Genomic DNA, 27,570 nt, shown 5'->3' with positions numbered 1-27,570 from the left:
AGACAAGTACATGTTTAACACATACAGATCATCAACTGAAGGAAAAAAACAAGCACATAGGTGACACTGTTATTTTTGGACTAATGTCCTCGGAAAAACCCAATGCGGGAAAACCAATGCAGCTATCTGAGGGTTTTATTATTGAATAGTTTCAAAATACAATCTGGGTGCCAGAAATGGCTCACCCAACAGAGAATGCTCTCAGCAGTAGTACCTCTCAGTCAGAGACAGATATTCCAGCTTAAAACCTCGGATGTACAATCCCACAGCTCTCAGCTCCAATCTGCCCTACGAAATCTCCCAGTGTCAGCCTCTAGGGCCTGCGTCAGCCTCTTTGGCCTAGCGTCACCCCAACTAGCCCTGCGTTAGCCTTTCGAGGCTCTGCGTCACCCTCTGGAGCCTCTGCGTCACCCACACTGGCTCTCTCTGGCATTGCGCAGCTCCTGGCTGCCTCTGCGTGGCCTCTGGCTGCTTTTGCGTGGCCTATAGTTGGCTCTGCGTCAACCCTCTCTTAGCTTTTGCATTGATGCTCCCGGTACGTTCTCTGCCTCTCTGCTTCTGTATTCACTGCCCCTCAGCTGCAACTCTAATCACTCCTTCGATTTCCTCAGCAAGCCCTGCCCTAGAAAATCGAATTCTTGATCAACTCGGTGTGTCCTCCAAGTGACCCTCAAGCCTCCTCTTATACTTTTCTCGTTGACAATTCAACGACTGAGATTGAGTCCCTAATCAGTGGCTAAGATTAGATTTGCTTGATCCATGACATTTGTGTTGGAACTTCTAAGTCTGACACGTTAGAAACACTTCATGCACTTTACTGATTTATTCCTACCTACTTGTTCTGTTAATTAACAAGTTATTTACCATGTAAATACTGGAAATAAATACAAGTACATGCTCAACACATTACAGATCATCAACTGAAGGAAATATAAACAAGCACACAAGTGACACCGTTGTTTTTGGAATAATGTCCCTGAAAAAACCCAATGCGAGAAAACTAGTGCAGCTATCTGAGGGTTTGATTTATTAAGCAGTTTCAGAATACAATCTGGGTGCCAAATCCGGCTCACCCAACAGAGAAAAATCTCGACAGTAGTACCTCTTTACTCGGAAGCAGATATTCCGGCTGAAACCCCGAATAAACACTCTGGTAGCTCCTAGCTGCAATCTACCCCACGGAACCCCAACGTGAGCCTGTAGGGACTGCGTCAGCCTCTCTCTGGCCCAGCGTTAGCCCAGTGTCACTCCGGCTTGGCCTGTGTCAGCCTTTGGAGGCATTGTGTCAGCCCTCTGGCCCTTTGCGTCACCCACATTGGCCCTTTGAGGCACTGCGCAACTCCTGGCTGCCTCTGTTGAGCCCTGGCTGGCTCTGTGTGAACCCTTGGCTGCTTCTGCGTCCCTTTCTCTGGCTACTGCGCTGATCCTCCCGGTGCTATCTCGGCCTCTATGCTTCTGTATTCACTGCCCCTCAATTGCAACTCTGATCACTCTCTCAACTTTCTCAGCAAACCCAACCCAAAAAAGTCAAAATTTTGATCTGTTGGTGTGTTCTCCAAGTGACCCTCAAGCGTCCTCTTATACTTTTCTCGTTGAAAAATCAACGATCGAGATTAAGTCCCTAATCAACGACTAAGATTAGATTTGGCTTGATCCATGACTTTTGGACCATTCTAACACAGTTTTATATTAATTCAGATTAATATTTTATTTTCCCTAAGTTTAGACTTAGGGACTCCATTAAAAATATTAATTATTTTAATATCTCCCAAACTGCTTAGAATCTGCCCAAACCCTTTTTGGGTATTGGAGATCTCATGTGCCTTAGCCTCTCCACCAATTTTAGTGGCTAGAGCACATCCGATGCTACTCCAAATCAACACTCCTTCTTTGCGAGCACTGTGCTCTAGTAATACTCATCACTGAGCATCCCTTTGATCATCCGACATCAGTCCCTGTGCTGATGCTAGGCCTGCTGCCCAACATCCTCTGCACTGCTGCATCCTGTACTGCTACCCATGGCCCTGCCATTGTCACTGCTGCATCTGTACTGCAACCCCTCTCATCATGCTGCATCGTGCTGCCCATAACACTACCACTTCTAATTGCTGCACTGCAACCCAGTTACTGAGAAGTAAGTAATTGATCTCCCAACTCTGATATCTCCGTTGGGATATAAACACTTTTGATGCTGAAGCTCCCTCTGTCACTGACAAGTGCTCCCTGTCTGACCTCTGTGCTGCTGCAACAACTCCATGCATCTCGAACCGTTGCACACCTCTCTATGCCATCCAGCACTAGTGCAACACTCCCGTGCCTCTCGCACTGTTGCAACCTGCTAGCCTCGCGCTGTCCTGGGAATCCTGTACTGTAGCTCCCTCTGTCACTCCATCTGCATCCATCTCTACTGACATCACCAATACTGCTACTCCTCTTTGGGGCTCCCATAGCAAGGTCTAATCCAAGAGGCTGGGTACCTCGAGGATCCTGCCCCTCATCGCTTGTAGTCCGCCTGACTACAGCTTGATGTTCCCCACTTCTTCTAAAGTGGTACATGAGCACTCATGGCACAATCATCATGTGTCTCCACTTCCTTCTTTGCCCTTGCTGGCACTGCCTTGGTCACAGAGGCATCTCCCTTACTCTTCTTCCTTGGGCACTAGGTCACATAATGACCCAGCTCCCCACAGTGGAAGCATTTGACCTTGGAGAGGTCCTTCTTCCGTTTCTCCTGCTTTCCCTCAGATGCTAGGGAAACATCTTCCTCCTCCTCCTTCTTGATTCTGATCCCCTTGTCGCCGCTTCCCGCCTTGCTCAGCCTTCTAATCTCTTCTTGGTGAAGAGAAACCCACATTTCCTCCCTATCTGGAAGGGTTGCCCTGCCCGGTATGCTCTGGACAAACACCTCCCAGTCTTCTGAGACTGCGTTCAGGGCTGTTCTCACCATCAATTCTGGATCCGACATTCCCTGTATGGAAGTCAGTTGATCCTAGATCTCCTTCAATCGACCGAGCAATGGGTTGATCTGTTCTCCCTTTTGCATCTGGTATGATCGCAACTGATTTTCTAGTAGCATCTTCCTCTGCACAGAAGTATGCTGATACAACTTGGTCAGGGCCTCCCACATCTCCTGTGCCGTGTTCTTCTCCACAATATGTGGTACTATATGATCCTTGACCCCATCAAGGATGATACTCTTAGCCCTCACCATTGCATCCTCGTACCTGTCCTTATCAGCCGGGTCAACTAGGATAGCTATCGTCCTCAGGACGAAGTGCTTGACACGATTCTGTCTAGTACGGATAAGATTCTGGCCTTCCAGACTACAAAGTGTGAGGTTCTGTCCAGTTTGTCTTGGTCTCTTACTCCGTGTAGTGCCATTTCGCTGCTCCTCTACTTCCCTCCTGGAATTTCTCGGTATGACTCCTCTGAGCCTCGATTTCCCTCCTAGAAACCCTTCTGCCAATGTCGAGATGCCCCTCTCCAATCGTCTGTGCAACTGCAACATTGATCTGGATTCCTTGGCTAGAAATCCACCTCGGCAACAACTCCCTCTATCTTGGCCTTGCCCTGTTAGGTACTGTTCTGACTACAGTACCCCACCAGCTCCACTCTACAATCTACCCACAGCCTCCTAAACCCTAGCAAAGTGAAGGTTAGAGCTCCTAGGCTTTGTGCAATCCCGACATCGACAAATCAACCTCCTCAGCTAACTGCATCAGCCCTCCTGGCCTTTGCGTGGCTCTGCGTGAGCTTGCCTTTGCCTCCCTCAGCCTCAACGCTACCTCTTCTTGGCTCAATCTTGATGACGCAGGCATTGCATCACCCCTTCCTTGCTGCTACTCTGCTAGGAACAACTTCTGTCACTCGGGACAATTGTTTTCTGCTGCTGCTTCTTTGTTCGACTGATGTCCTTAGTTCTCATGTGATCTGCAACCACGCTCTAATACCATGTTAGAATTTCTAAGTCTGACACGTTAGAAACCCTTCATGCACTTTATTGATTTATTCCTACCTACTTGTTCTGTTAATTAACAAGTTATTTACCATGTAAATACTGGAAATAAATACAAGTACATGCTCAACACATTACAGATCATCAACTGAAGGAAATAGAAACAAGCACACAAGTGACACCGTTGTTTTTGGACTAATGTCCCCGAAAAAACCCAATGCGGGAAAACCGGTGCAACTATCTGAGGGTTTGATTTATTAAGCAGTTTCAAAATACAATCTGGGTGCCAAATCCGGTTCACCCAACAGAGAAAAATCTCGACAGTAGTACCTCTTTACTCGGAAGCAGATATTTCAGATGAAACCCCGAATAAACACTCCGACAACTCCTAACTGCAATCTACCCCATGAAACCCCATCGTTAGCCTCTCTCTGGCCCAGCGTTAGCCCAAGATCACTCCGGCTTGGCCTGTGTCAGCCTTTGGAGGCACTGCGTTAGCCCTCTGGCCCTCTGTGTCACCCACGCTGGCCCTCTGAGGCACTGCGCAGCTCCTGGCTGGCTCTGCGTGAACTCTTGGCTGTTTCTGCGTCCCTCTCTCTGGCTACTACTCTGATCCTCCCAGTGCTAGCTCTGCCTCTCTGCTTCTGTATTCATTGCCTCTCAGCTGCAACTCTGATCACTCTCTCAACTTTCTCAGCAAACCCAGCCCCAGAAAGTTGAAATCTTGATCGCTTGGTGTGTTCTCCAATTGACCCTCAAGCCTCCTCTTATACTTTTCTCGTTGACAAATCAACGGCCGAGATTAAGTCTAAGATTAGATTTGGCTTAATCCATGACTTTTGGACCATTCTAACACAGTTTTATATTAATTCACATTAATATTTTATTTTCCCTAAGTTTACACTTAGGGGCTCCATTAAAAATATTAATTATTTTAATATCTCCCAAACTGCGTAGAATCTGCCCAAACCCTTTCTGGGTATTGGAGATCTCATGTGCCTTAGCATCTCCACCAATTTTCATGGCTAGACCACATCCAATGTTACCCCAAATCAACAATTTGGTCCATTCTAACTCAGTTTTATATTAATTCACATTAATATTTTATTTTCCTCAAGTTTAAACTTAGGGACTCCATTAAAAATATTAATTATTTTAATATCTCCCAAACTGGTTAGATTTTTCCCAAACCATTTCTGGGTATTGGAGATCTCATGTGCTTTAGCCTGTCCATCAATTTTCGTGGCTAGAGCACATCTGATGCTACCCCAAATCAACATGATGGAATTTGTCATCAAATTTATAAGCTTACCTAGGTTGTTACATTACTAATATCATTTTACATTACATAAGTTGTAGAATGGGATAACCATGACTCATGGACTGCTGATATGTGATTCGATCTTTGTTGAAAAAAATGGTATTTCCGCTTCCCTGGAACTTTGACAATTTGAGTGCAACATGCCCAAAGATGTATGCACTACCATCTCTAAAACATGCTCCCTCATCTGACCAGAAACTCCACGCTTCTCCAGTCTACCAACCTCCTGCCAAACTATCATGTCAGACTCTAGTACTCCTTGACAACAAGTGTCTGCAAGTAGTACAACCCCGTTGACTGTCTGTTCATCTGTCTGCTCGTCATCAATGCCTGGTCCAAAAGAAGGCTGCTCATCCTCCTCTATCATGGGCTCAACATGAACTTCCTACTGGTTCTCCAGAAAAAGCTCATCATGCATACTGTGCATATCTTCCTCCTCAGCTGACTCATGCTCCACCATACACTACTCATGCTGAATCATCATTGGTGACTCATGACCCTGAATGTCTCCCATAGGGTCCACTGATTGCTCACCATACACACCGGAATATAAACCTGGCTTGCTGTCAACAAGTCCACATGACTGCTGATGCTCCTCAGAGGCATCGCCATATGAACCCATGGACTCATCCAAAGAAGAATCCTCATCTTGAAAGTTGGAAAGAATCTCCTCCTACTCTACACCTGTCATCTCCTCGGTGTCATTCAAGCATGAGTGATGAAGCCCCCGAGGTTCCTTGCACATTAAGCAAAGACCCTTCCTCCTCAACTCATTCTTGCTGCATGGTTGGTCACCACCATTTCTCCACAACTCCTCTTGAGTTAATTGTCTCCTGAACAAACCAATTGTAACGACCCATCTAAATTGATCCATTATATAAAGTTTTAAACTTTATAATAAAACAATTATGATAAAATTTAAATAATAAATATGTTAAGTTTTATAAATATAATTAAACTTTATAAACATATATAAGTTAAATTTTATAAAATATATAATTAAACTTTATAATATATATAAATTAAATTTTATAAAATATATAATTGAACTTTATAAACATATATAAACTAAAACGTAAAACTAAACTATATGCTAAAAAATACCAAAAATCAATGCAGGACCCTTTTAAAAAGGGGCGCTTACAATCAACTGAAAATTTATAACAGAGCGCACTTGCCAGGAAAATATCTGAGAGCTTAAATTGCATGGAATGCGTGTCGAGTCGAGGGAAGGCGGTGGCTGCAGGTAGGAGGGCGGCCACCGCCAGGCCCGTAGATAAAACCGGCGGTCTGAACCGAGAGTGGGGGGGAAAAACAAGAGAGGAGCAGAAAGAACCAGAAGCAGAAATTCACCAGGAGAAAACCAGGAGGAAGATAATTATCCATTGGAAGAGCTTTAAGCCGTCTGAGGTTCTGGGCACGGAGGGACAGAGAGCTTCTGTTGAGAAGCTTTCTGGATTGAGCAGCTAGGTTTGCTCAGTCTGGTTGGGTGGTATTGGTCTCCCGGAGATTGGATCAAAATAGCCACGACATCACCAGCAGAATCACCAGTTCAGTAGCAGAATCAACAGCAGTTAAGGTAAGTACAAATTTAAATTCTTCAGGCTTTCTGTATTTCAGATTCTAGTTACTGTGTTTGGTCATTACACCAATGTTCTGCTTAACGAACCTTTCGGCTAGTTCATAAGCAACAGGTGAGATCAATTGTTTTCTCCTCCAAATGGCCAACAACAAGGATCTATTGATTGTTGTTGCTAGTTTATTAAGGGAGTTTATTGAGGTTTGATCCATGTTTTTGTTTAACGGTGACAAGTATAGCAAGCTTGGCACAATACAACTTTGGCCGTCAAATACTTCTGAATTTCCCTCATAAAATACCCTTGTTACCAATACTTTTTTGAGTGTATTTGATGTATTGCTATGAGACTTTTTGTCAAACAGTGAGGTGGTTAATATGTTGTGGGTGACTTCTTGAATTTTTGTTTCCAGAACAGTTCGTACAATATTTCCACATGCACTACTGACTTCCAAACAACTTTCACTACCCAAAAATTTATACACATGATTGATACAGATTCTCATGACAATGAATATATGCACGAAGAAAAACACAAAGCAAAAGTAGGAGAACTTGGTCTAGCAACATATCAACGGTATGTATCAAAGATGCAACTCCACTGAAATATCCGACTTTAACAGCCCATGAATAGAGAAACTTTAGTAGCTGTCCCAGTTCAGAAATATGCTCAGAATTCATACTACACGTAGAGTTAACTCAACCACACTAATGATGATGAACTCGTGCTCCCTTCCGCACAATAACCCAGTCAAACCACAAAGGGGAAATTTGGACTTTTGCTGAAGGAATTTCGACCCAGAATGAAGTAGTATGTAACACTCTTTGTGGGTAATCCCTCTGAAAACAACCCTAGGTGGTACAAGCTCAGAATATGGTTCCTAGGCTCAAACTTATACAACACACCAACCCAACCAGAAATTGAAGTTAAAAATCATCCTCTAATGGCAGAGAGATGACACAGAAATCAATGGTTTTTCCAGCAAGGAGAAAGAAGCCCCTTTCTATGCAAACAATGATCTAGCATCCAACAACTTCAGTAAAACCAATGGTCTCAGTCAACAAGAATATACAACCCTTGATAGTCCCAAATCAACCTCTAAAGATTACTTCGAATGTCAAATGACTCAACCCCCTTGCTGAAAAACATGCTGAGAGAAATACGTGGAAAGATAGTGCTGGTATCCTCGATCCCTTGGGAAAATTTATTTTGTCAAAATTGGTCTTCAATCTGCCTAGAAATACAAGGCTCTTGACCTTGTGTATGGTCATAACCACTCTCAGAAGAAAAAAAAATCAAAATGTTCTCAGCTTTTCCCGAAAACAGAAATTCGATCTGCAATGATGACTGGAATGCAGCCTCTTAGCACTTGGTCCTGAATAATGCTCCTCACTAGTAATAGATTTAAGGTCTCAACAGATTTTGACTCGTAGCCTCTACAAAACAATGGTTTTGACTCACTGGTCTTCTGCCAACAATGTATGGAGCTCGATTGCTCTGAAGAAGAGAAGCTTGCCTTCTAGGAAAAGCAATTCAATCCTATACAAATCAACCTTCTTATAAGAGCAATTCGATGAACTTTGTTCACAGTAATGCAAATCATCTTGCACTGGGAAATTCTGGGGTGGTTCCACTGTTCCGAAGATAGTAATTTGGTCCTGAGAAAAACTAGAACATGCTGATCCTAGTTTTGGAATTTGATGATGAAATTTGGTGGCTGGAATCAGGAATTTGGCCCTAATGAATTATGTGCCAATCTGAAGCAATAATGCGAATGTTTTTGCCAAATGCTCAGTGACCAATTCAGTTCTCTTGATTAGCAACTGAAAATTGAACTCAGCGCTGGTGAAGTAAATGGACCCTAATTTTGAACTCGTCCTTCAATTATTTTTCGTTGAAACCTTTGGGGCTGTGCAAATAATTAACCTACAGTGACAATAAAACTTTGGTCCCTTTTGATTTCAAATAATTGATGTGCACAACCTTTTTCAAATAATAGTTTTCACCATCCCTTTTCAATGATTGGGACTTTAAAAATTACAAAATAAATGTTGGCCCATAAATTCATTGGATATATACCCCCTTTGTAATAATGTGATGGACGGCTCTTTTAAATGTAATACCTCAATTTGACGCACAATCATTAAGTAGAAGATAATGTTTGGCAATAAAATTTTGTAGAATGGCTAAGACAAATTTCCCCTAGAATTCCCGAAATAAGCAAGCAAATTGGAGAATTTGGCACTTTGCGGAATTACCGCAAATGATCCTGAAACCCTAGAACCATAGTAGTTGCAACTAAAAACCGAAAACCCACAGGCTGAGCCAATATCAATGCTCTGATACCACTGTAATGTTCCAAATTGAAATTTTGCAGAAAATTGCTCAGAAATTTATGTTGTCAATTTGATAAACAATTTGCATAAATTAAACCACAAACTTAACGGCAAAAATTGGAAATAGAATTTGCAATTGAAGAATAGAGTAGATAAATATGCAGTAGAACTCAAGCTTATTTTATTAATATGGAAATAAGGTGGTACAAGAAACAAACTATGGCTAAGGAAATGACCACAAAAAGATATACAATAATGCAACAATGACCTCTACATGACTGATCTGATGAAAGCACCTGTGAATTCTGAATGAATTCACCAAGGGGAGAGATGGGTTCTCGCCCACTCTCACTCAATCACCCGTGGGTTTATGTCCCGGGGCTACAACTGAAGCTGGAAACTCCCAGTTCTCCAAACCTCTCCGTGAGACATATGCTCAACTCGAGGATGTCCCCAAATGATCTCCTTCTCTTTTATAGATCTGATGGATAGATCTCCAAGCCTCTAGAAGCATCTTATTTTATTATTTTATTATTATTCGATAAGCTCCTCCCTTGACTTTATCTTAAGTGACTTTTTAATTTTATTTAATTTCACTAAAGTCACTTTTGGCCTTTTCCTCTAATTAATTATTTTCCCCTTTTTATTAAGTGACTAATTATAGTCATTTTTAATTTAGGAAAATGGTAAATTTTCCACCATACTCTCTCCGGCCACTAGAAATCACTTCTCAGCATCCCATCCTGTAGATCTTCTTGTTCTGGTTCCAACAAGCTATTACACTGAGGCGTTCCATCAAATGATCCTCCCAGAATGTTTCAAGCATTATTAATTAAGTCAGGCCCATTGATAACCTTGTTTTTTGAAAGTTGTCGGAATGCAACATAACGAAAGACAAGCTATGTAGATGATGGAATATGCCAAGCGAATGCCATTAGATCCCATAAAAACTCCCTAAAACTCCTCCAGAACCCCTGATGATGTAATCATGGTCCTTTGGCTTGGTCATCACATGCCTTGGAAACCCATCCTGGTTGTACTATAGAGGGAAATAAAAATGGGGACATGACATAAAATTCTTTCCCTAGTTGTTGGCCTTAGGATAAAACCCTAGTTTGGTTATAGTTTCAACTTGAGGGTTGGTTGAAGGTTTCATATGCCTTTGGTAACACTCACTATTGGAAAACTTTTCTTTGCTCCTTGATCTTAGCTCATCCTAACACTCAACCTATCAATCAAACCCTAGGTCTTAAATTGCCTCAATTTGGCCTCTCTCTGGAAAGTGAATTGCTTCTTTATTGTTGGAGCCTTGTACCTAAGTTGTGCCTTTCCCTTAGAAGCCTCTTAGTCACCTTATACCTTGAAACCTAGAATATCAATTGTAGGTGACCTTATACTGGGGCTCCTCCCATTGGTGAAAGTCTATAAAGAGTAGGGGTAGTAGCTATGGTGACAATGGGCTACTACCTTATTTTTGTCACTTGGTCTACTGATAGCCTTGTAGGGCACCCTTCTCTAAGGGCTGCTAAATTTTGCGGCAACAGGCTTACAATGGTGGTGAAGTATAATGCAAAATTTTTATATGTACCCCCACTGACAGGATGGGCTATAGGTCTCTATTTCCACCACTTGTTGACATTTTCTGTTCATACTTGTCATGGTTTTGGTTTTGTGTCTGCATGCATTTGTTCGTTTGGCTAGTTACCTACTTCTTTTTCAGCTTTCCATAGAATATCTATAGGAGCTGCATTTTCACTCACACTATGTACTTTCACTAGATATACTTCTGAGTCCCATTGACCTACTTAATGTGGTATTTAATTGGACATTAATATAAATATATTAACTTATTTCATCTTACCTTTACCTACATTTAGCTTATAGCACTTTCAACTTGTTGAGAAGGAAATGAATGATGTTTTGGTAGAATTTTTGTGATAAGTAACATATATGGAAGAGGTGGCAAACAAAATTTGTAGAGCATTTTCATCATTTTCCTACATTTTACATTGCATCATTTTATCGTAAAAATAACATTGAAAATTAGATTTGTATGCATATGAAGTTTTTTATAAATCGATGTTTTTAATGAAAAATATTTTTTTTTTTCCAAGGAAAACCTCGTGGAGACACTGAAGGGATACTCCCCACATTTGTGGATGGCATCCTTAGTAAACATGACAATGTAAAGTGTTCCTAATCTACGGGGATTTGAACTAGACACTTGTTGGCATGCAACTAGTAGGATACCTAATGACATTGCTGACATCCAGTTGAGTGCTTTGATGATAGCCAAAAATATTTATATTCATGAATACAAAACATTCCTTATGGTTAATTCTCTATACATTATCTTATATTTTTACCTTGAAATAGTAAGTGAAGATCTTGTTTATCTATGATGTCCATATGTTCTAAAAGTTTTTATTTTCTTAATTTTATATAATGTTATTGCTCTAATGAAATGCTGAATTGAATCATAAATAATGTTAATAGGTATAAGCATGATATTAAATAAACTTTGTCAAATCACATTTGTGTCATAGGCTAAATGCAAATGTTTACTATTATATAATGTTTGCAATGTGTAGTTGTTTGTAGTGGACCTTCAAAATAAAATGACAAATGTTTCCCTATACGGAGTGGTAACTTTTCTTGGTCGTGCTCACGGTGAAAGCAACAATATTTTCCATATGAAAATTCAAGACTCAACTGGATGCATGGTTGTAAAGCTATGCTTCAATAAATCCTGGTGAGATCACATGCTTATGTTTAGGATTGATTTATCTTTCTATCAATGTAGTTTTGTTTTGAATTCCTAATGACTAATGTTTATGTTGAATGTTTTTGTCATCATGGAACATGTAAAAGTCATAATGGGGAAATAATTGTTTTAAACATACATTTTAATAAATTTTGGAAATTTTCACTATTTCTTAAATTCGTCATCTTAATAAAATTGTGTGTTCTAGTTGATGCATAATTTTTAGCTGGTCATTTTGTTTTTTAACCATAGAAAGATGACTATTTTAAGATTATTATACAATTGTCAGTTTTCATACTATATAAACCATTCCAAAAATCTAAGTACTGTGCTTTAAATTGCAAAATTTTCATTAGAACCTTTTAGAAATGATTGTTGGCATATGTTACACTGATTTTGCAAGTGAAATGAAACTATATTAATGTCCTCTCATGATCAAAGACAGGTCAACAATACTCGAGAGTTTGATAGTTGAAGATTGAAAAATAACAAGTGTCTGATGCGTCTCTTGAAAAATAAACAAAATCTAGGCTACAGTAATGTGGGAAATTGAAAAGAAATGAAATGATCACTTACGATTATTAAACCTAATTGTTGTGTTTCTTTCTCTCTCAACCATTCCAAATATCTAAGTATAGAGCTTCAAATTGCACCCCATTCATTAGAATCTTTTAGAAAGGATTGTGTGAATATGTTACACTCATTTTGCAGGTGAGATGAAATTGTAGATCAAAAAATAACATGTGTTTGATGCATCTTTTGAAATAACTAGGGCTCTAGGCAAATAACACTGTAGGAAGAGAAAATAAATAAAAAATAGAGTGGTTTAACCTATCAATAGCCCTGTACAATGTATAAGAGAAAAATTAGAAAGAATAAGAAACACACAAGAAAGGGTGCCAGTGTTAGTTTGAGTCACTATAAGAGTTTGCGATGTTGTCTGTAGTTGTGAATGTTCTGATGCCAAGCTTGATGATGTCATTTGGAGATTTCCCTGTCATGAGATGTGACTTGACTAATCAGGGGGGGTTGTAACATACCCTCACAACAACTTTTCTACCAGCCATGCTTGATATACATGTGGAGGGAAAGAGCCTAGTTGGTCTTCTTTCCTTTTAGGTCTGTATTGGATGTGGATGCAAGTTGTCATATCTCTACATTAAACATTGGAATTGAAGAGATGAGTCAATCTTGAGGCGACAAGTGGGGGGAAATTCTTGATTAATCCATTGCTATCTTTCTCATTTTTTGAAGCATCTGTTGGGTGTTTAACACCCCATTGGTTGGGATGGGTGAGAAGAAAGAGACAATTAATCTAGGGGTTTTGGTAGACCCACTGATTACCTAGAATCAGGTAGTAGTGATCTTTGTAATAAATAAGGCCAAATATCTCTCATGGAGGTAATGAAAGAAAGGGGACAATGACCCCTTGAGTCTTTGAAGAGGTAGAAAAATCTCAGATTTCATAGTGCATAAGACACTTGAAGAGTAAGTGTTCGTTAGTTGCAATCTCTTGAGGATTGCAAAGCCTAGACATCCTACATTCTTCAGTGATTTGGTGTTTCTCAATAAGAAGTTGGTGAGAGCTTGCTTTCAACTAATCTACATAAGGGAAGATAATTTATTCATGTTCAACAAATGACCACAAATGTAGGTCAATGGGATTACTGAGTAGATGTGTTGATACATAGAGCATAGAGATGACTCCTAAATAAACCAAAACACAGAATGTGAGAAAAATAAAGTGAGGTATTGTGCTAAACTAAGATCTAAAGGAAGCTCTGATATCTGAAAATAGATTTGGGAGAAATGGACCCAGAATTTGGATTACAAAGACTGAGGAGCAAATGAGCCTTCATTTGACATTCAAGGCTGAATAGAGGAAGCTCTAGATAAATTGTTGAAATTCTAAGGCCAGGCAATAGAATACAAATTTCTGCTAGGTAATTACTTCCTAATGATTTTCAACCAGTATTTTATGCCACTGCTATCATTGAATAATTACATTTCAGAAAATATCAATAGTACATGCAGTGGAAACAGAAAAATTTACAGAAAGATAGCCATGCATAAAGGAGACAGTACTTTTACTCTGGGAAACCGAACCTTGGGAGAAAACCCAACAACATTTCTTAGGAGAAACTATTTTTCAGCAAGGTTTACAGGTCAACAATGTGTCTAGAAATCTGTGTCAATAATCCATGTCAAATACCAGTCAAAGCTGGTCAAAACTTCAGCAAGTCAATGCTAGTCAAACCAGCCAAAAAAAGAAATTTAATGCTGGTCAAGTTGGCCTGGTCAAACTAGTCTGTGGTCAACAGTCTCAACATGCGGCCTACGACTGGTCAAATTGCGGTCAAATCTGCACGTGCAGCCTCCAAAATTATTCAAACACTCAGTCAGTGGCTCGGTCAACTCAGTTTGCATCTTGATCAACTTTAGTCAATGTGGTTTTCTCAAATTCGTCTTCCTTCTTCACACGTGCAGCTGTCCAAGAGAGATAAAATGATGAAGAGGAAGAGGAAAAATAATAGACTCCAAAATCAGATTTCTCCTTTTTGCTCAGACTTGCTCTTCGTTTTTTCTCCAAATGAGGCGTCTTAATATCTTAATTATACATGCCTAGGGGGTGTGACAACCCAAGGGACCCATCCCTTTTTTTTGTGACTAGAGGAGTCAACTACTGTGCTGGTTTCGTAGTTGCGTGACATGAGGTCGATTCCAACCGCTACCAGTATAACCCCTAGGTGCTTACATAGCCCCTTCTACAAACACGAGTTAATCTGGGGGATTTGAACTCGAATCACTTCGATCATAGCTTCGATTTACACAGGGTTGCTAGTCGAGCTGCCGCTGTGGGGCAAGGGACCCGTCCCTTAATTGGCTGGCCAACTTGGCTTTTCCTGGGCCAACTTGACTTTTCCAGAATAATAATTTGCATTTTGTGTCTAGGGCTGACTTGAAGACCCTTTGGCCATGCGGGAATAACTCCCAATGCTACACAAAAATCAACAAAAATGTTGTTTGGAACAATGTTGCATGAAATGAGTGCCTTTTTTGGAAGTGAAGCTTCAAAAGCATGATTTTCCAAAAATCCTTCCAGAATGCCAAAGTAGTTGCAAAGTATATCAGAGCATGTATATTATACACAAATCAAAATAGAAATGGCATCCATAGTACATTAATGATTAATTATTTGAGCATCAACCATCTAGAATCTAGATTCTTCTCCTCTTGTCTAGCCTTTGCCTCTACCTCGATCCTCTAGGGATATTAGTTGACATTGCCCAATTTTGATCAAATTACCTAATCCAAGATTTAAAATATGGTAAAAAAAGTTTAACATGCCTAATCAATGATTTTGACTTGAGTGAAAGGTACATTTTTGCTAAGGCCATGACAAAGGAGTTCAACAATCAATACCACCAACACTGTGGTACATATAGGGTTTGCTGTTCTTGATTAAATGCCAATCATATACTGTCATACATGATATAATCTAATGGAATGCCATAATCCCATTGATCTTGAAATCTTGAAAATTGTTAGGTTCACTGAATTTTGAATGGGACATGAAATTCTATTTTCTCCATATGAAGTTTGATGAGGTTGGAACCACTCTCAAACATCTCGAGTCATTCCATGGTGATGTTAAAAAATGAAGTAAAAAGGATGAAAATGAAAGATAAAGGAGAATGTCGTCCCAAGGGGGCAGTTCAATTGGTGATCGAAGTAATGTGAGTCTTGAGAAAAATGAGAGAGCCAAGGTTCAAATCCCCCTGTGTTATGACTTGGTTTATGGAGAGGACAAACCATAGCCCCCCAGAAGTTTAGTGGTAGTTACATGTTAGGCGGGCTGCTGGGTTCCTCTGGGATACAAAAAAAAGAAAGATATAGGAGAATGTCGCTTTTACTTTAAGAATTTAACATTACCATAGTATCTAGGAAGCATCTAGGAAGCATCAAGGGAGTACCTTGGGAGTGTCCAGGAAGCACGTTTCCTCACATATTGGTTCCAAAATTCCAAAGAAAAGGGTGCCTTGGTGGAACTGTCCAAGTGCTTTTCAAAATTTGCGTGGGAAGCATGGTGGAACCATGTTGGAGCTGTAGTTTAGCTTGCAGAACTATGAACGAAATTGTCACGGTTCCCATAGGTATAGGAACCATGATTTTCCAAGTGAAGCATAGTTTTAAAATTTTAGTGCCCAGTTTGCTGATAGATCCACACAGTTTGCAGTTTCGGATCTAATCCGTTGGAGGGGGATGGTTCTTACAACACTGGCCTGGAAGAAGAGATGGAAGATAAATTGGACTGTGCATTGTGATGTTGTTTGGACAATGCTCCTTGTTATTGAGGCCATAGCTGGTCTCTGCTGGCTACTAGTGTGCTATTTGGGATGTCCATGTTGTCGGGGTTGCTAGGAAGTAGGGATAGTTTGATGAGCTTATGCCAATATAGAGCCAGAGGCATACTACTAATGATTTATCTCTTGGTTCCCCTAGTAGATGGGAGCACTAGGAAGAAGGAAGTAATCATTTGGTAGGAGGTTGGTTTAGGGGGTGTTGAGAGAATCCAGGGTTGGAGTATGAGGGCGTCCTGCGTGTAAGTGTCAAGCAACGTTGGTAGAGGGATTGGAAGAAATTGGAAAGTGGCCATGACTCCCTAAATAAACAATGAAAGTTTCCTCAAATTTCATCATAGAGGGGGCTAAGAAAAATGAAATGCTAAGAGCATGGGACCTGTTACCTCACAAGCTAGCACCTCTAGTTTAATTTCCAAAAAGGGAAACTAAGAGGAAAGCCAATGTCACCTCACTAATCCTCTTTGCATTTTTGGTTGGCTCTTCTCCAACCAAGGGGGGCTTCCCTAAGGTAGGATTGTTAAATATTTATGCAATAGGGTTCAAGGTGAAAGGAAGAGTGGCTTTAGAAAAACAAGTGGAGTGAAGGATCAACTTCCAAGTGCAATAGACATGGGATTGAAAAGTGAACATAGACCTAATAAAGGATCGACAAACCATTTATCTTGCTTCCCACAAGTGTTGAAAAGTATTTGTAGGAATTCTTGATGTAGAAGACCAACAATATACGTATCAATGATTGTCTACAAATTGACAACATAAACATAGCAACGCATTTGAATTAAGATAAAGGATGCTACATTATATTACCAACCATAGACACAAAGAGAAATATGAGGGGAATGAGCCACAATTATAATCTTTGTGAGAAGGGAGCTATTTTCTTGATTAGTATTAGATATATTACCGATATCAATTCAGCCATTGTAACATACTTGATACAAGTGGTCTCCAACTTTATTATTCAACATACCAATGAATACATACCATAAGAATAAAAATCTCCTAGTCCTCCATTGCCTTTAGGTTCTTCAACTAAAGCTCAACTAGGGAGATCTCACCAAATCCAACTGTGTAAATGAGGGAGAGAACAAACCTAGAAGCACTTTCGAAAATAAGCCAATAAGATAACAAGATAAAGGATTCTATGTTATATAGCATGAATGAATGCCTCTAATGAAAATTGGTCCACTTAATATGATGAAATGATGGCTGAAGAGGATGGATAATATAACAACCATCCCATTCAAGTCTACGAAGTAGTCGAACATGGCTCCTAAGCTGGAGATGACAACTCATGAATTGGATGAAACAACTCAATTATGTAACAAGTGTTGGACCCATTAATAATTAATAGAATACCAGTTCATCTCCTTGATTTGCATCATTCGGCATATTTATAATCAACCATGACTTCATGTGACATTTATCTATTCTTAATGATAATAATGGACCATATCCAAGGTTAATTTGCCTTATGCATAAAATTATTTAGCTTCACAAATATACCTCCTTATGTGTGCTACATTTTGAGAAATCTATAGGGCAATGATTAGAGTGATTTCTCTTTCTTTGGTAACTGCTTGTGATGTCTTTTTACTTATATTACTTATTAGATTCACTTATTATTATTATGTTTGTGTATCATCAAACAACTACCAAAAACAAGAAGAACAAGAACACAAAATATAGGCTGCAAGCCAGGGCCAAAACCTCTCAACTTGAGAGGAAAACCTGCAAAATCTTTTCTCTTGCTTATAGATTCTTCAATTGATGAGTTCCAAGACCTTTAGACCAAGACCAATACCCTCCAAGACCAAGTACAACCTTTTCGAATGATGTGCTTTCCTTGTCCAAGTCAAACCCAGTCAGATCTCTTCCAGTAGCACAACTTCGACATCTTGTGACCTTCACTTGACCTTCTTTCCTTCACTTCTTCAAGATCAAACTTGTAGAGAAAAATCTTAGATTTGCTGCAGAAACCCTAGCCTTCCTTCGCACGTGTGAGAGAGAAATAGCCCAAAACCAAGTCTTCTTCGCCCTCTTCCTTCTTCGTTGCCTTCTTCCTCTTCTTCCTTCGCTTGAATGAGTGAGAGATGAATGTACTTCAAGGAGGTCGAGTTTCCTCCTTTATATAGGCTTCTCAAAGGTGGATATGGTTGCTCAAATTAGGCCGACTTGCTAACTGCCAGGCCGACTTGATCTTGGAGAGTATTTTGATTCTTTTAAGGACACAAATAATTTTGTTTATTAGTTACAATGTGCTCGAAGGGTCTTCAACTTATGACAATGACTCTTTTGACTTCTTGATCCAGGACAAATCCTAGAAGCACTCAATGGATACTTGACCTATAAAATAAAAGACCTTGAGCATGAAACCCATGCTCCAATAATAATAATAATAATAATAATAATAATAATAATAATAATAATTTTCTTTCATTTTACAATTTACAAGAATCAAAAATACATTTCATATTTATGAAGATATAACCTAGTTACACATTTTTCAACACTCCCTCTTAACTAGGGAGGTATTCATAAATGGTACATGGACATTCTCAATCTGAAAAGATCTCATAAGAAGAGTCAGATTGGTAACCCATTTGTTAAGAGATCTCATAAGAAGAGATCTAAAGAGATCTGAAGAGATCTCATAAAAAGAGTTACTATAGCCAACAAATGTTCCCTTCATGCCTGATGGATCCAACTTCTTTCTTTTGTCCTTAGGTATATGAATATAGACAGGACAACCAAAAATTCAGAGATGATCTATTGTAGGTTTCTTTCGAGTGAATACTTCTTCAGGAGTTTTGTTATCTAGTGACCTCTGGGGACTTCGATTTTGTATGTATACAACTATCTTTGTAGCTTCACCTGACAGAGATTTCGGTAAGTCTTGATCATGTGACATTGCTTCCACACTTTCTTCAATGGATCTATTCTTTCGTTCTACAACTCTATTTTGTTCGGGATTATATGGGACTATCAACTCCCTCTTAATCCTAGACTCCTTATGAAAGCTATGATTTCCTTGGATGCATATTCTTCTCCATTATGGGATCTTAATATCTTAATTCTTCTTTCTGTAGGGTTCTCTACTTCAACTTTGAATTCTTGAAATTTTGTAAATACTTCATCCTTGGATTTCATTAGGTAAACCATAGTATTCCCTGAATGATCATCTATAAATGTGACATAATATAGATGCCCTCCAAGTGATTGAGAAGTCATAGGAGCACAGACATCGGAATGAATAAGATCCAAGATTTCTTCTGATCATGAAGCACTGCTTCCAAATGGTGTCTTGGTGTTCTTAACCAATGCACATCCTTTGCATATTCCTTTGTGATATTCTGTTAGTTTGGGGATTCCATCTACTATTGAAGCTAGAGTTGGAAGGATTTTGAAATGGAGATAACCAAATCTTCTATGCCAAAGCTCAAGTGGGCTGATTTCAATGTGAACTAGGGCTTGAGCAATAGGAGATATCAACCTATAAAGTCTTCCTTCACGAATGCCAATTACTCTAGCATTTTCTATGCTTGAGTTTTTACTCCATACTACAACTTTTCCATCAATGAAAGCCACTCTATCACCTTTATCTTCTAGACTTGAAATGGAGAGTAAATTCTTATGCAAACCTGGAACAAATAGGATGTTGTTGAGATGAATATTGCCTCCATTCTCCAGTTCTATCGAGGTTGATCCAATTCCTCTTACGGGGTAGTTCTTATTATCTCCAAGTTCTACGGAGTAAGAAGATTTTCCTTTTGACAATGTCTTTAGTTGCTTGTGATGACTAGTCATGTGTCTTGATGCACCACTATCGATCACCCAAATGTTCTCATCTTGAAATGTGCTAGTGAGTGCTGAGAAGAGTCCTTCATCCTTTGTCTTGGTCACTTCCTTCTTTGAAGTAAATAGAAGATTCCATTCTTCCTTGATGCCTTTCTTGAGATGGCTTGCTATCTTTGAACACTTCTTGACAAACTTCTTCAGTGTGGTAGAGATCTTCATAATGCCCTTAGCCAACCCTAGCTGTGATTCCATGTTGAGAAATCTATAGGGCAATGATTGGAGTGATTTCTCTTTCTTTGATAACTGCTTGTGATGTATTTTTACTTATCTTACTTATTAACTTCCCTTATTATTATCATGTTTGTGTGTCATCAAACAACTACAAAAAACAAGAAGAACAAGAGCACAAAATATAGGTTGCAAGCCATGGCCAAAACCTCTCCACTTGAGAGGAAAACCCGCAAAATATCTTCTCTTCCTTATAGATTTTTCAATTGACGAATTCCAAGACCTTTAGACCAAGACCACTACCCTCCAAGACCAAGTTCAGTACCCTCCAAGATCAATTCCAACCTTTCTGGATGATGTGATTTCCTTGTCCAAGTTAGACCCAGTCAAATCCTTTACTGTAGCACAACTTCGACCTCCAGCTGCAAAATTTCGGCCTCCATTGCAGACCTGAAATTTCCCCCCCTCCAGTGGTTGTTGCTGCCACACGTGTGAGCTTCTTTTAGCATCTTAGGACTTCCTTAGACCTTTGCTTGGCTTTCTCTTGCTTCTGGAGCTTGAGGATGGCTTCTTGTGACCTTCAATTGACTTTCTTGCCTTCTCTTCTTCAAGATCAAACTTGTAGAGGAAAAACCTAGATTTGCTGCAAAACCCTAACCTACCTTCGCACATGTGAGAGAGAAATAGCCCAAAACCAAGTCTTCTTCGTCCTCTTCCTTCTTCACCGCCTTCTTCCTCTTCTTCCTTCGCTTGAATGAGTGAGAGATGAATGTACTCCAATTAGGTCGAGTTTCCTCCTTTATATAGGCTTCTCAAAGGTGGATGTGGCTCCTCAAATGCCCGCTGCCAAGCCGACTTGATCTTGGAGGATATTTTGATACTTTTAAGGACACAAATAATTTTGTTTACAAGTTACAATGTGTCTGAAGGGGTCTTCAACTTATGACATTGACTCTTTTGACTTCTTGACCTAGGACAAATCCTAGAAGCACTCAATGGGTGCTTGACCTATAGAATAAAAGACCTTGAGCATGAAACCCATGCTCCAAAAATAATAATAACAATTTTCTTTCATTTTACAATTTACAAGAATCAAAACTGCATTTCATATTTATGAAGACCGGACCTAGTTACACATTTTTCAACATTGCCCCCTGTAATGTAAACTTGTTTATCACAAGCCTTGGCTTAAAAAGGTGGTTTCATTTGAATTAAGATAAAGGATGCTACATTAAATTATCAACCATAGACACAAAGATAAATATGAGGGGAATGAGCAACAATTATAATCTTTTTGATTAGGATTATATATTACCCATATCAATTCAACCATTGAAACATACTTGACATAGGTGATCTCCAACATTATTATTCAACAATATGAACAAACACATACCATAAGAATAAAAATCTTCTAGTCCTCCATTACCTTTAGGATCTTCAACAAAATATAAATAGGGGAGTACGTGCCAAATTCAACCATACAAATGAGGAAGAGAGGAAACCTAGAAGCAATTTCAAATATAAGCCAAGAAGGTAACAACCTTCATAACTGGGATATTATCTCCATCTTTTAAAGTTTGATTCATGTATGGCCTTGAATATGTGCATAATGGGGCCTCCAAAACCACATCACAGCATGAATGAATGCCTCTAATGAAAACCAGTCCACTTAATACAATGAATGATGGCCGAGGAACATGGATAATATGATAGCCATCCCATTCAGGTGAATGAAGTGGTTGGACATGTCTCATGAGTTTTGAGAATTCAATAGGGTAATGTATATGTTAATTCTCTTAACTTGATAACTGCTTGTGTAGTCTTTTTACTTATTAGCTTTGATCTTTCTTATTTCAAGTGCAATACATCAAACAACTACCAAAACAATAATAACAATGACACAGGATGTTAGCTACAAGCCAGGGCCAAAACCCCTCCTCTTGAGGGGAAAACCAGTAAAATCTCTTCTTATCTTTCAGATCTTTCAATTGACGAATACCATGACCTAGACTCAGACAAATACCATCCAAGATCAAGTCTACCTCGGCCTCCTGCTGAAATATCTTCGACCCAATAAATCCAAAATTCTGCCTCCAACAACTGCTGTAACTGTTGCTGCTTCTCTAGGAGACTTTGATCTCCCTCTAACTGCTCTTCCCTTGACCTCAGTTGCCTTGATTTGAGTCTTAGGGCTAGTAGGAAATCCTAAGAGACCTTCACTTGCATTCTTGCTCTTCTTTGCTTCAAAATCAAATTTTAGATTTGCCTAATGCAGAAACCCTAACTTCACATTCCCAGAAAAAAGTAGAAAGACCCAAAACACTTCGACTTTTCTTGTCCTTCTTCACACTTCCTTTTTCGTCCTTCTACTGCTTCCTTCTTCGTATGAGAGATGAGTGAGTGAATGATCCAAATGGAGGACAAGTTCCTCTTATATATAGGCTTCCTTCAAGGGTGGACGTGGCTCTTCATGTAGTCTGACTTGACAACTTATGTAGGACGACTTGATCTTGGAGGTAATTTCACATTTTCAAGACAAAATAAATTTTCGTTTACAATTTACAATGTGCCCATAGGGTCTTCCATATATGACAATGACTATTATACCTAGGACAAACCCTAGAAGCACTCAATGGGTGCTTGACCTATAAAATAAAAGAACTTTAGCATGAAACCGATGCTCTAATAATAATAATAATTTCTTTTTCATTTTATATATACAAGAATACATTTCATACTAATGAAGACCAAACCTAGTTACACATTTTTGAACACTCCCTCTTAACTAGGGAGGTATTCATAGGAGGTACATAGTCATTCTCAATCTGAAGAGATCTCATAAGAAGAGTTAGATTGTTAACCCATATGTCTAGCATCGTAATTGTTGACACCTAATCATAGGGATTGGTTGAACGACTGTAATTAGTGTAAATAAATAATAGAGGAAATGGAGAGTCATCGGGAGATGAAACTGAACAATCACTCCCTCTTGTATATGATAATGAACTACCTAAATGAACTATTCAATCTCATTTTCTAGGAGTTACCTCTTGGCCTGACATGGTATCAAAGCCAGCTCTATTTTTAGCATTCCTGCCCTTGTAACTCCCTCCTGCCTATGTTCTACCTATTTTGCAGAACTGACACCTCTACCATCCCCTGAAGCCTGGACCCATCTTACCTACACCATCAGATGCGTTTTCCATTCCACCGTTGTGTGTCAAGTCTCCAATCTCATATGCATTTTCTATTGTGCTTGGAGTAGTCCCAGAGGGTGTTCTCCATACACAGTGCTTCGTCTCCAGGTCTCCATACCACTGTGCTTGGCCTCCAGCAGGCCTCCATGCCTTTGCGTTAAATCTGATGAAGAATGTGCATTGGTGACCACTCTTCCTGCGAACATTTCAACTTCCGTAGGCTCTTCGGTTGTCCCTGGTTCGAGAACTGTACAGAAACGTGATGTGCGATGAAGCAGAAGTGTGGTGATATCTCTGGTGTGGTGAGCGTGGTGATACCTCTGGTGCGGTAAATCGTTCCACATGCTATCTTTCTTCTAGGTGTTAAATATTCCCACAAAGATTAACAAGGGTACTGTTGACATTATAACACCTGTGGAACTTATTAAGAAGGGAGACAAGGTCGGTTCTTCCGAGGCAGCTTTGCTTGCGAAGCTTGGCATTAGGCCATTTTCGTATGGATTGGTTGTGAAGACTGTATACGATGATGGATCGGTATTTGATCCTGAGGTTCTTGATCTCACAGAGGATGATTTAATAGAGAAATTTGCTGCTGGTATTTCTATCGTGACAGCTCTTTCTCTGGATAGAGAAATTTCATTCTCTCCTCACTATTATATATCCACTGCCTACGTTGAATGCCCCATATACCAACCTTTAAAAGAAAAAATGCCCTTACTGCATTTTTTTTTTAAATCACCAGAATTGTTTAAAAAAAAACCAACAAAAGTGCATTTTTTTATATATATTGGCAGTAGAAGTACATTTTTTTATAGTACACAGATTTTTAAAATGCATTCATTGATGTCTATTGTGGGAGTGGTTCTCACCGGCAAGGAAAATTATCCTGAGTGGTCTCGGAAAATCAAACACACTCTCAGTTTTAATAAGCTGTGGAAAGGAGTGTGTGTTGGAGACAGAGGCAAAGAGCTAGGACAACCTACCTCAGACAAGGAATTTGCCATTTGGGAAAATAAGAACAGCAAGGCTTATGCATTGATTGCAGCATTAGTAAATGAAGAGGTGAGTCGCTATATTTCACCATTTTCAAATGTTTTCGAAGCCTTAGAAAAACTGAAGGAACTCTATGAATCACACTTTGCACTTGAAGTTGTTCAACTCATGATTAAATTGTTCACCCTTGAATTACAAAATGATGATCCTCTTGCTCTTGCATCAGAAGTAAAATCTATTATGCATGATATCAAAGTCACTAATGTTGAACTGGACATTCCTCTAATAGCTTTTCTCAAGGCACTCTATCCCACTTACTCAAATTATCTTGAGTCATTGCAAGTAAATGGAAACCTCAAAGATATTACCTTTGACTCCCTTGTGAAAAAAATTACTGAAAGAGAGAAAGCTTTTGGGAAGAAGACAACTCCTAAGTCTTCTGAAGAGGCTGTGTGTCTTGCACATAGAGAGAAGAATCTTGTTCAAGATTCTTCCAGAGGAAGAGGTGGTCGAAGAGGAAGAGGAATAAATTTCAGAGGCGGGGGGGCAGACACTCTCAAGGAGAAAAGTCAGATTTGCACTGCATACGCTGCAAAAGAGATGGATCACATGATGCATCCATGTGCAAGTTGCCTTGGTATAGAATTGAGTAGGAAAGAAACCAACCCAAAGGTAAAGCTAATGACAGAGAGAAAGGTAAAGCTGTCCGCTCACTATGTTGTGGCACACTATAATATTGGAGTAAATGAAGACTTATTTAATACTTCACTTGCTTCTTGGAAAAATGATTGGTTGCGTGATTCAGGAGCAACTTGCCACATGACTTTTAGAAGAGATTTTTTTGAAGAATTTACTGACAATGTTGATGGAGTAGTATACTTTGCAGACAAATCAAAACTCAAGCCATAAGGGCTTGGTACAATCAGGCTTAAATTGCCTGGTCTTCCAGACTTTCTTCTGCATCATGTTTTATATCTCCCACAGCCGAGGAGAAACTTGCTTTCCTTGGTCCACATCCGCTAGCAAGGATACTCCATTCATATGTTTGATGGCAAGCTTGAGGTGAGAAAAGCATCATACCACTCACTTGTCATGATGGGGATAGAAGAAGAAAGGCTTCTCAAGCTGCAGGGTACTTTGCTTGTGCACAAAATTTCTCATACAATTCTCATTATGAAGAAGGTACATTTCCATCAAGTTTATTATGGCATGCTAGATTTGGACACTTGAACTATGACAACCTCCGCTTGTTGAAGAAAAATGGTGTTACTGGTTTGCCTACAATTCCTAGGAAACTTAAGCAATGTGATGCTTGCATTCTAGGAAAGCATAGCAAATAGTCTTTTCATGATTCACATTCCAGAGCACATAGAAAACTTGAACTCATTCATTCAGATTTATGTGGTCCAATCCCTGTTCCTTCTGCAAATGGAAATAAATATATGATGACATTTATTGATGACTACACCAGAATGTGTTGGGTTTATTTATTGAAGAACAAATCTGATGCTTTTCAAACATTCAAGAACTTTCATACATGGATTGAAAATGATGCACAATCTCATATTGGCTCTATTCGCATTGATAATGGAAAAGAATACACTTCAAATGAATTTGAAAACTATTTTCGCCAACACGGGATCAAACATTAAACCACTGTGCTTTATAATCCCCAACAGAATGGAGTAGCTGAATAAATGAATAAGACAATCTTAAATATGGTGCGCTCCATGATGTTTTTCAAAAATGTAAAATTGATGTTTTGGGCTGATGCAGTTCTATGTGCTGTATATGTAAAGAATAGATGTCCATCTAATGCTATTAGAAACAAGACTCCTTATGAAATGTGGTATGGGCACATTCCTTCGGTAAAGCATCTCAGGGTCTTTGGTTCCACATGTTATGCCTTGATACCAAAGGTACATAGAAACAAACTTGGTGCAAGAAGTCGTAAGTGTATCTTCCTGGGGTATTCAAACACCTCCAAAGCATACCGTCTCTATGATGAATTCAATAAAAATTTTGTTGTATCTAGAGATGTTATCTTTTCCTGGGGTATTCAAACACCTCCAAAGCATACCGTCTCTATGATGAAGTCAATAAAAATTTTGTTGTATCTAGAGATGTTATCTTTCTTGAATCATCCAAAACTGACAATGTTGTTAAGCGACAACTTGATTGCTTGGATAGATCTGCAAATGCAAAATCATTTCAAGAATTTGATAATCAGATTCCACATCTTGAAGGGGGGATTCCTATACTAGATCAACCTGTGGAATCTTCTTCTGAAGCACTCTCTCCCTCGCATGAAACTCCAACAACGGATGATACTTTGAGTGATGTGATTGACAGAATTGGGAGACTCAATCTTGATTCAGTCCCAACTCAATCAACGGAGCAGCCTGGACCATCTCAGAAAGGTCCCCTAAAGTGGCTGACAAAGACATTTGAAAGTGTTCATCCTGATGAGGTTGGAAAGACTGGAACTAGAAATTCAACCCGACAAAAAGGAGGTGATGTAGATGACTCTAATTCACCTGTTGATATGGATGTTTCTTATGATTGTGAATTGAATTTGTCTACAGATTTTGAACCAACTTCCTTCAAAGAAGCTGCTTCTCATGATGAATGGAAAGAAGCAATGCAAAATGAGTATGATGCTTTGATAAAGAATGGCACTTGGAAGCTGGTTGATCCTCCATTGGGAACCAAACCAATTGGCTGCAAGTGGGTCTACAAGAACAAGTATAAATTTGATGGCTCGCTTGACAAGCACAAAGCTAGGCTTGTGGAAAAAGGTTTTGCACAAAAGGAAGGGGTTGATTATGAGGAGACTTTTGCCCCCATAGCAAAATGGGTTACCATCCAGACACTCTTTGCCCTGGCAGCTCAGAACGGTTGGAAAGTCCATCAAATGGATGTAAAAACTGCTTTCTTGAATGGAGATCTAAAAGAGAATGTTTTTATGTCCCAGCCTAAAAGATTTGTTGTGAAAGGACATGAACATAAAGTATGCAAACTTGTGAAATCCTTG

General features: G+C 39.4%; 1 protein-coding gene across 1 annotated transcript in view; it reads left to right on the top strand.

Moving 5' to 3' along the window:
* LOC149247035 (uncharacterized) overlaps positions 1-27,570 on the top strand; it is a 238,722-nt gene that overhangs the window by 156,196 nt on the left and 54,956 nt on the right. The window contains exon 9 of the mRNA XM_089443164.1: positions 11,781-11,941. Within this exon, the coding sequence (XP_089299290.1) occupies positions 11,781-11,941 (161 nt within the window). The remainder of the gene's footprint in view (positions 1-11,780; positions 11,942-27,570) is intronic.

This window comes from Pinus tabuliformis, chromosome 7 (assembly GCF_031772625.1).
Source record: "Pinus tabuliformis cultivar Carrire ecotype Pingquan chromosome 7, CPIR1, whole genome shotgun sequence".
NCBI classification, from domain to species: domain Eukaryota; kingdom Viridiplantae; phylum Streptophyta; class Pinopsida; order Pinales; family Pinaceae; genus Pinus; species Pinus tabuliformis.
Note: the sequence above shows the minus strand (reverse complement) of the source record. Positions and strands in the feature narration are given on the sequence as shown.